The sequence below is a fragment of the Bidens hawaiensis genome, unplaced genomic scaffold, assembly GCF_021521415.1.
Source record: "Bidens hawaiensis isolate Kalapana, Puna unplaced genomic scaffold, B.hawaiensis_p1.1 tig00027238_1, whole genome shotgun sequence".
NCBI classification, from domain to species: domain Eukaryota; kingdom Viridiplantae; phylum Streptophyta; class Magnoliopsida; order Asterales; family Asteraceae; genus Bidens; species Bidens hawaiensis.
Window position 1 is genome coordinate 276,758 of NW_027494396.1, and position 10,585 is coordinate 287,342.

Genomic DNA, 10,585 nt, shown 5'->3' on the forward strand with positions numbered 1-10,585 from the left:
TGCCTTTGATAGATGGAAATACCATTTGCATCTTGCAGAACCTCCACACCTAGAAAGTATTTCATTTTTCCCAAATCTGTCATATCAAACTCATTCTGCATAGATCTTTTGAAAGAGTCACACATCACTTCACTACTGCTTGCATAAATCAGATCATCCACATATAGGCTAACAACAAGAACTTGATCGTTGACCTGTTTGATAAATAGAGAGTGATCGTATTTGCTCTTATTAAAACCTTCTCTCAAGAAATACCCCTCAATTCGATTGAACTAGGCCCTAGGTGCCTGTTTTAAACCATACAGAGCCTTTTTGAGCCTATACACCATGGTCTCTTGACCTTGTTTCTGAAAACCCTTTGGTTGTTCAACATGAACCACTTCTTTCAAATCACCATGCAAGAATGCACTTTTAACATCAAGTTGATACAGTGTCCATCTTCTTTTAGCAGCAAGAGCTAACAGAGTTCTTATGGTATCCCATCTTGCTACCGGGGCAAACACCTCACCATTGTCCACTCCTTCCCTTTGTGCATAACCCTTAACTACTAGTCTTGCCTTGTATTTGTCAACTTCCCCCTTTTCATTTATCTTGGTTTTATAAACCCACTTAACTCCAATGGCCTTTGATCCAGGAGGCAGCTTAACAAGCTCCCAAGTTTTATTCTTCTCAATTGCTTCAATTTCAGTCTTCATTGCTTGTATCCATTTAGGATCAATGCAGGCCTCTTCATAAGTTGTGGGATCATCCAAACTACTATACATGGCAATACCAGCCTCTTCTTCTTCAAATAAATCACCAGTGTAGTAATTTTCCATCCAGGCTGGTGGATGTTTGGCTCTGGTAGAGGGACCTGCTTGTGATTGTTGAACACTTGTTCTGGTGATTGGAGTTCTTCAACTTCTGTAGGGGTGGGAACACCTGTCAACACATTAGAGGGTGTTGCAGGTGCAGCTTCTGGTGCAGCTGCTGATGCAGAGTCTTCTTCTGCTGCTACTTCTTGATTGTTGATCTCCCCTTCAACAATTAGTTCTCCTGAGCCCATACTTTCTCTATCCCATTCCCAAGTACCATCTTCATCAAATAGAACATCTCTGCTGATCACAATCTTCTTTGTCTTAGGGTCATACAATCTATAAGCTTTAGATTGTTGGCTTACCCCAAGGAATACACATTTGACACTTCTATCATCGAGCTTACTTCTAAGCTGTGTAGGCACATGAGCATAGCAAATACACCCAAAGACCCTAAAATGATCCACACTTGGTTTTCTTCCTGACCATTCTTCTTCTGGTACTCTATTATCCAAACTCCTACTTACGCACCTGTTGATAATGTGACACGACCATCTTGCAGCTTCTGCCCAAAAACGTTTGGGCATTTGTGTGTCACTCAACAAACACCTAACCATATTAAGCAAGGTTCTATTTCTCCTCTCTGCTACCCCATTTTGCTGTGGGGTGTAGGCAGCAGTCAGCTGTCTTTTAATACCTTGTGATTCACAATACTCATTGAATTGAGTGGATGTGAACTCACCCCCTCTATCACTCCTTAGGCATTTTATTTTCAGATTACACTCACTTTCAACCATCATTTTAAATGATTTAAACACTGCAAAAGCTTCACTTTTGTATGCCAACATGTATAGCCAAGTCTTTCTTGTGAAATCATCAACAAAAACCAAAATGTACCTTTTTCCACTTGTGGAGGCAGGGGTAATATGCCCACAGATATCAGTATGTATCAGTTGAAGCCTTTCAGTTGCTCTCCAGTTTGCCTTCTTGGGAAAGACCTCCCTGTGTTGTTTGCCCAAAGCACAGGTCTGACAGAATGCATGCTTGTCTGCAAGTTGTGGTAGACCTTCTACCATTTTCTTGTAAAGCATAGACCTAATGGCTTTATAGTCCACATGACCATACCTTCTATGCCATAACTGAGTCTTCGATTCTCCTACCACCTGCATGCACTCAGCTTGTTCTGATCTTGTGGAGGCCATAAGGGGAAACATCTTGTTTTTCGTCATGTAAGAACTCAGAATAAGTCCTTTAACAGGATGATACACCCTGCATTCACCAGCTTGAATTATAAATGCCACTCCCTTATCTTGTAGCTGGCCGACACTAATAAGGTTTGATGTAAGCATGGGCACATAGTACACCCCTGTTATGGTTTGAAACACTCCATTGACAAACACTCTAACACTTCCTCTTCCCTTTACCTCCAGTCTATGATCATTTCCCAATTTGACCTTGTGTTGATATGATTCATCCAATTCAGTGAACCATTGTTTTGCACCGGTCATATGGTTCGAGCAGGCTGAATCAATGAACATTACACCTCTAGTCTCTTCCTTTCCTCCATCTACAAATTTGGTCATCAAAACTTGAGTTTCAGCTTCATAAGTTTCGATAGAGGCCATAAGAACCAGCTCCTCAATGGACAGAGTGTCCAGATCTTTTGTCTCTTCAATGGTGCAAACAACAAAATTAAAATTCTCAGTCAAGGTTCGTAGTACCTTCTCCACAATTGTGACATCTGTCATGGTGTCCCCTGCGTTTCTCATGTCATTTGAGACTGTCATGACTCGCCCAAAATAGTCAATGACCGATTCTCCGATCTTCATTTCAAGTAACTCAAATTCTCTTCTTAATCTCTGTAATTGTGCTCGTTTGACACGAGCAGAACCCTGGTACTTCATCTTCATAGCATCCCATATCTGTTTCGCCGTCTTCTTTTCGGTCATGGTTCGAAGAATCGATTTGTCAATCGATTGAAACAGATAGTTGCAAGCCTTCAAATCTTTCAGCCTGTTTTCTTCAAAATTCTTCTGTTGAGTCGCAGTTGCTTGTTCCCCTGGTCTGATTACTGTGTACCCGTCTTCCACCACTCTCCAGTACTCCTTAGAGCGAAGTAGGGTTTCCATGACCATGCTCCAATGGTCGTAATCGCCGTCAAACTTTGGAACAGTCGTACTCTGGTACTGCGTTGCTTCGTCCGCCATAGAAGCTCACTCAAACCTCACCTTGATATCGCTCAATTTGTTGTGAATTTCGCTCTGATACCAAATGTAGAAGTACAAATGGTATAAACACACACAATATTCTCACAAACTGATAATCTTCATTGATAACCAAAACAAAGCTTATAAAGGGAAAAACAGACACGACGAGAAACCACGAACTAACGTTCACCACTAACCTAACTAGAAATCAGGAAACTGAAAAACCACCCACGACTCAATCAAAACAAAGACATTAAACTGAGAAATAAAACAAACTAACAATAATTGAAAACCAACTCCGATTCTTCCAAACCCGGTCTGAAACACCGGTTCATTTAATTGACCCAATACAAATTATATTATATAGAATTTAAATTTTCTAAAAAATTTGTAAATACCACGTGGACCAATGTTTGGTAACTATTATTTACGCATTTGCTAGTATACTTTCATTATATATAAAACATAGATTTTTTTTTTCATTTATACAACTAAACGGTCGCAAATGCTCTTTATAATGAAAACAAATTGAGTCGTTAAAGTGCATCTGATATTGTGCAATGAAGAGATAACAACTAACAAATTAGGTATGTCAATTTGAATGGATTAGCTATTATGATGTGATTGATTAATATATGATTGGGAGAAAATCGATAGTGAAAACAAAGGATAAGGATGTGGAACAAAATAAATCAAGAGAGTTAAGTCTTCATAACTCGGTTCGGAATTAAATGTCTAAATAGATCATCAGTATATATGCTTTGTTGATCGAATATGGGGATAAGCAAATGGCCGATATCAGGTAATGATATCAAGTTTTAAGAAAAAATCGGGACTGGGAAAATTTAGGGATTGGTGTTGATCGGTATGGTACCAAGCTCATCCCTAGTCGGTTAATTTGAGAATTTTTAGACCATACTTAATGATTTGGTTTACCGTTTTTACTCGAAACTGGCAAAAGAAAGCCGAACAACACGATAGGATTTTGGGTTATACAACTTTTTTACATTTTGTTTTTGAGTCTATTTGAAGTTGACAATACAAATGATTAGGATGCATAGCAAGACAACACATGAAGTCAGTATTTTAAGTTTAAAATGTTCAAACATATTCATTTCTTTATTTTGATCTGCTTTTTTTTTTCTTGTAAATAGCCCATAAAGCCTAAATCACGAGTGACTTGATTGGTTATATTTTGGTTCATAATGGTCAAACCCGTTACTAACGAGTTAGTTCACAACTTAAACTGGCGGAAACCGTTATACTAATATACCATACCATGAAAACTCCTAAATTGATTAACTTGGTTGTTGTCCACGTTAGTTAACATATAAATTTCCGATAAGCGATTATCACGAGTGGCAGTACCTATAAAATTGGGCCGAGACGTGACTTTGAATACATATCCTCCCTGGGTTTTTTTGTGGTATAACGTTGAATATCAACATCCTTCTCTTCGTTTATATTATTTACATGATATATTGTAATTATATTTGTATGTTTATCTTTGAGAGAGAATCTCTATTTGTGTTGTACCATGTAAATACAGGGTCATACTTTTGTATTAGGGTTACCATAAGCACTTTTACAATTTTATGGTATGAGCGTAACTCTAAATCACTCTAAGTCGCCACCTCATCCACAATTGAAGAGCCAGCGTCAATTTTGTTCGTTTACAATTTGTCCGACCTTTTTCAAATTTTCCACCTATTGATCGATCACTTATGGCAACTTGAATCGTGTGGGCTGAAACATCCAAAACCAAAGTAACATACTGTTCGCCAGTAATAACTCTTTAAGCTACACACGTGGATATTGGGTGCTTGATCACATCGATGACACCAACCCTCCCGTTCAAACCTATCTGGCTTACGAACTCTATCAAAATTGACTCCATTAGTGTATAAAAGAATAAAATCACCTATTACGCAAAGAAATATTTCATTCCTTTTAAACGTGACAAAACAATTCATCCACACCCCATACCTTTTTCGTTCAATTTTCTCATTCACTATACTTTCTCGACACACCACCATGCCTGAATGCCACTACCACGCCCGAACGCCACCACCACTTGACCACCATGACCTAACCACCACCGTCACCACGACCTACCAACATCAACACCTAGCCACTATCACCACCCCTGCTACCACCTAACCACCAACATCAACACCTAGCCACTATCACCACCCCTGCTACCACCTAACCACCAACATCACCATAAATGTTGTAGCTACCACTACCACCAACACCATTGCCACCGTCGTGACAACAACCGCCATCGTCACCTTTTTTATTTTGGTAAAAAAATATTATTTTGAGTTAGTGGTCCTTATCATTTTTATTTCATTGTTTAATCTTTTCTTAGTTGTCAAACAACACAAGGTAATTATTAATTTCGTTCACCTCATTTAACCAAACATAACGATGAAATAATAATGATCCATTTCATTTCTCGCCAATTCCATTCTCATGTCCATATTACCACATACAAAACATACCTTAAGTAATCGAACATCCTATGTTACATTGCATTTTACCGACCATGTTTGCTACATCTCCCAGATAGGGCTATAAGCGAACCGGACGTCCGGACATCCGTTTGTCTGGAAGTTCATTTATATTCGTCTGTTTAATAAACAAACTGGACATGAAAAAAGTTTTCGTCTGGTAAACCTAACGAACAGACACTAACAGGTCGCGTTCGTTTCAGTTGTGTCCGTAAACGTACCGTATCGTCCGTCCAAAATATAAACAAATGGTAAACACTTGGCACTTCACTTTTTATAAAACGTGATAAAAGAAATTAAAAACAATTTATGGTAAATAGTTACTCAGCATTTCACTTTCTATATGAAAACTTACTTAAATGTAGCCAGAAAAAAAGGTTAAAGGAGAGCCGTAGATTAGCATGATCAAAAACGGCGAAGAACCCTAGATTTTAAATATGATGGCTTGCCCCGTTTGATTATTGCACCACGTGTCTCTTTTCTAGAAATTGTTTTAACCCGCCAACTTGCTTTATCAGGTAACCCCAAACCACGAGGTAACAATACCCTACGTGCCCTTCAGACTATCACCCTTATCATACACTTCTCCTCTTCTCATTGGCTCGCTTCAACTCACTGGTCCCTTCGTTAGAATGACGGGATATATCACGTGGGACCCGCACGCCACGTTTTCCTCTCCCCTGTTCCACCGTTTGTCGTCACACGTGCTCTTCTTTATATACCCACCCTATCCTACAATATTCGTTACAAATTATTATTATCATAAACATAAAACATAAACATCCGGTGGTGGTTGGTTACGAAGGAGAGATGAGTGGGAGAGGTGGTGGTTATTGTATAGCAAGGTACGGTGGTGGTGGTGTTGGTGGTTGTGGGATGTACGGCATGTCTAAAGTTGAAACTATAATGCTTAAGTTTTGCCCCATCGCCCCAAAACCCGTTGCGGCCGGTTCGGGTGGCTCCGCAACGGGTAGCGAGGAGTATGTTAAATGCGGAAGAAGTAAAAGAAAGTACGTTAGGGTTAACAAAAAGAAAAAAGATAATATTAATAATAATAAGAAGGCGAGAACGAAAGCATCATCTTCACCGGCTGTGACTGCAGACCCGTCACAGTCACAGCCGGTGGTGACGCTTCCTTTGCTACCGGAGACAAGATCGGAAAGAAAACAACCGGTTACTTGTTTTCCTGATCTGGTGTCTCCGTTAGAGACAACCGTGTCAACTCTAAAGACGCCAGTGTGGTTGAGCTTTAATAACAATAAGCTCAACCACATGAACCAGGAGCAAATTAGAGTTGACACGGTTGGTGTGAAACCGTCACGACAACCGAAAGTGGTGTCGAGCGTGACGGTGGAATGCGTGACGGACACGTGGGTGGATTCGGAAGGGTTAGGGCGTACGGACGAGGAGAGAGTGAAGAACATGGAGAAGGACACGTGTCCAGGGTTTATATCGGACGGTGAAGATAGGGTGGTGTGGACGAACAAGGCGTATAGACAGATGGCGGGAGTAAGAGGACACGTGGTCGATGGAGATGATATGGCGGTGGTGTTAGTTCGGAAGGATAAACTGACGCCGTTACCGGTAACGTATCCAGCTTTCACGTGCAAAGTTAAGGTAACCTCTGCCGCTAACACTCCGTCACCGTTATCTCCGACGTTAACTTTGCCGTGTGACGTTTGGAGGATGGAACGTGGTGCCTGTGCATGGCGGTTGGACGTTAAAGCGGCGTTAAGTTTGGGTCGGTAAAACTACATCATCACCTTTAATTGTAAATATTTTTATTTTATTTTGGGGATGGTATTATCAACTATGATGATGATGATGATGATGATGATGATCTACTAGTTTTCGTGTACAGTTTTGAGCTAATGACTTGTGAATTATGGGTTTGAATGAATGAAACAAATTAAAGAACAAGATCTCAATATTCTTAATGATCAGTATTATATTAATTGGAATAAATATGAGAAAAAAGTAACATTCTTATACAGTATAGTCAAGAATACATAGAAAGATAACTTTATGGTTATAGCTAGTGTGATCCCCAATTGATTCTGGTTCATTTGCTAATTTATCTTTTATATGAAAGCCCTACATAAAATCATATAATGATAACAAGGTTTTGGTATTCTTTTTTCAGTAAAATTAGTCAGCAACAATTTCAAATATTATTCTTATTGTGGGTGCTATGATTTATTTTTTAATCATTATTTCAACCAAATAATAATTTGTTGATTTTTTTCACTTTATATTAGTTTTCTATGCGGAATTTTGAATTTTAGAAGTTTAATAACTAAATTAAAATTGATTTAAGTTTTATGCTTTTTTGGATAACTGTCTTTACGCTTAATAAAATACTATAATAAGAAAAGAATATTGAAACTATGGTATTTATTAGTGATTTTTTGGTTACTATTAAACATATGTTCGGTTTTTTAAATTATATAGAGAGTGAGGTGAGGTGATGTGATGTGATGTGATGATTTATTTATGGATAAATAAAGAAGTGTTTCCGTAAAACCGATGATATCTTTTATGGCGAAAAATGTTGGGATATATGTGTTTTATCGTTTTAGGACAGGTGTACGAATGGAGACGTGTTAGTGTTGGCATTGTAACATCACATTCAATTCCTCTCAACTCACAATCTTTTTCATCCTATTTATTATTTGTTTATTAAAAACATCTCCATCTCACTTTTATCATTTTATAATACATAAATATATTTACATCTTGATGATAATAACAAAGAACAAGCATCAAATTAATTTGGGCATTTGTATAACGGTACGTATTAAGAGCATTCTCAACCTACTCTCTAAAAATGAGAATCTATTTTTTAAAAATATGTGAGGAGAATTTATAAATTTTATGGTATAGTTAAAATAATTCTCAGCTCATCTCCTACCATATACCAATATATATAATATAATTAAACTAAAAATCGCTGTATTTTCTCTCTCATTTTTAATTAAATAATATTTTTATACATTTATCATTAGACAGAATTACAAAAATTGTCCTTTATGTTTACCCCAAATTTCACTGGTGGTCCTTTATCTTTCAAATTGGTGTTTATTATCCTTTACGTTTAAAAAGTAACACATTTTGTCCTTTAGGCCTAACCCAGATAAAAAATCTCGTTAAGTATTGTCACCTGCTTCTCACGTGGGGGTATTTCCTTCATTTTAAGTTCGGTTATGATTTCCCCCATTAAAAACCCAATTCCACCCTCGATCATTCCCAATTCCACTCTCACTGTCCTTCGTCTTCTATAATTTAGGGTTTAACCACCAAACTATTGATCGTCGACCAAACATACGGTAATGGGTGATTCAGGCTGGTACATACGTGAAACATTCGAATATGTGGACCTCGACCAAGTATAAGGTAATGTTTCATATCTAATTTTGATTTCTAACCCTAGGATCTAATTTTGATTTCTAACCCTAGTTTATGAACTTTTTGATTAACTTCTCAAAATTGTGTTTTTTAGCTTTATATCTAAGTATTTTTAGCATATGCCTGCATTCTGGTGGTAGGTTAACATCACCTCCAAACAGTAACGGACCCAGAAATATTTTTTTTGGGGGCGGAAATTTTAAGAAGTCGATTGTATATCGCTTAATGGTAAACAAATCTTGGATCGGTTCGGGTCATATAATAAAAAATAATAATAATAAACTAAATTTTAAGTACATAATAAAACTAATCATTAGATATCAATAATAGAAACACAATATTGGTACATTATTCCCTACAAGTTTTCATATTTTAGAACCTATTATTTATAGTATAATAAAGAATACGATTATACAACCGTTCTATAAATTATTAATTAACAAATACATTTTGTGTGATATAATGAAAATGAATAAAAATTTATAACATCAAACAAAATAATAAATATGCTAAATATGATATAAAAGTTAAAAGAAAACTATTAGTTTTAAATTTTACAATTTACTGGGGAAAAATGTAAATTACACAAATAGAGACACATTTTACGAAATAAAGTACAATGTTTTAAAGAGAAATAGTGATATACAGAAGATGCTTAAAAGTAATATAAATGATCTACATCTTTCTCTCTCTTCTTTGCCTTCTATTTCTTTCTTCTTCATCCATCACCATTCACCACCCACCTAGTTGCAGGGTTCATGACAAACATTAGCAAGCTGAAAAAAAAGCTTTAAATTTTATAAATTTGTATTATCTTTTCACTTGGATTCCTAATGGTTTATGGGGCAGTGTCAAAATTTCATGGGGGGCGGTTAAAATATTTCACATATATACTCAAAGAAGCTAAAATTTTAAGGTGGGCGGTCGTCCCCCCTTCTCAACAAAGTGAGTCCGCCCCTGCCTCCAAACCGTACCTACGTTGGAGGTATGACAACATTTGTGGACTTAATCGACATAGACAAGTTTTCAATTCATGAGATTGAAATAATGTTGGATATGTTAGGCTATAGTGGAAAAATTCCAATGTATTACCAGTTCTTGTATCCTGAAAAGAACTTAGACAATGGTCTTGAACACCTAAGTTGTGACCAGGATTGTCTGAACTTGGCTAAACATGTGGAAGAGCATAAGCTCATCCATGTTTATACCAGTCATGGGATAAATAACATAAAAGCTCTTTTTACCTCACCAATTAAGACTGTTACTATTGAAGAGATTGCTGAACATGGACCGTATGCTCTTGTGCCCTTAAAATTAAACTTAGATGAGAATGTAGGTCAATCTAGCGGGTCTGGGCAAGGGCAATCTAGTGGGGCTGGGGAATATAGTGGGGATGTGTATGATGATATAGGTGTTGAAGTTGTAGTTGATGTGCATGATGATATAGGTGTTGAATTTAGAGTTGAAAATGAGAATTTAGGTGATTTGACAGGGGGGGGGGTGTCAGCGAGGACATAATTGTTGAAGCTGGAGTTGAAAGTGAGAATGCAGGTAATTTGAAAGATGGGGGTGGTGGCAGTAAGGATATAGGTGATAGTGATGATGAGGGGGTGGTGCCAGTGAGGATGAGGGGGGGGGGGGGGTTGGCAGTGAGGATGAGGATGTA

General features: G+C 37.5%; 1 protein-coding gene across 1 annotated transcript; it reads left to right on the forward strand.

Annotated features, from left to right (window-relative positions):
• The first annotated feature begins 6,324 nt into the window (after nt 1-6,324).
• Nucleotides 6,325-7,263, forward strand: LOC143574998 (uncharacterized). Its single transcript, XM_077059476.1, has one exon. It carries the CDS (start codon nt 6,325-6,327, stop codon nt 7,261-7,263), a length of 939 nt encoding a protein of 312 aa, XP_076915591.1.
• Nucleotides 7,264-10,585: the final 3,322 nt, after the last annotated feature.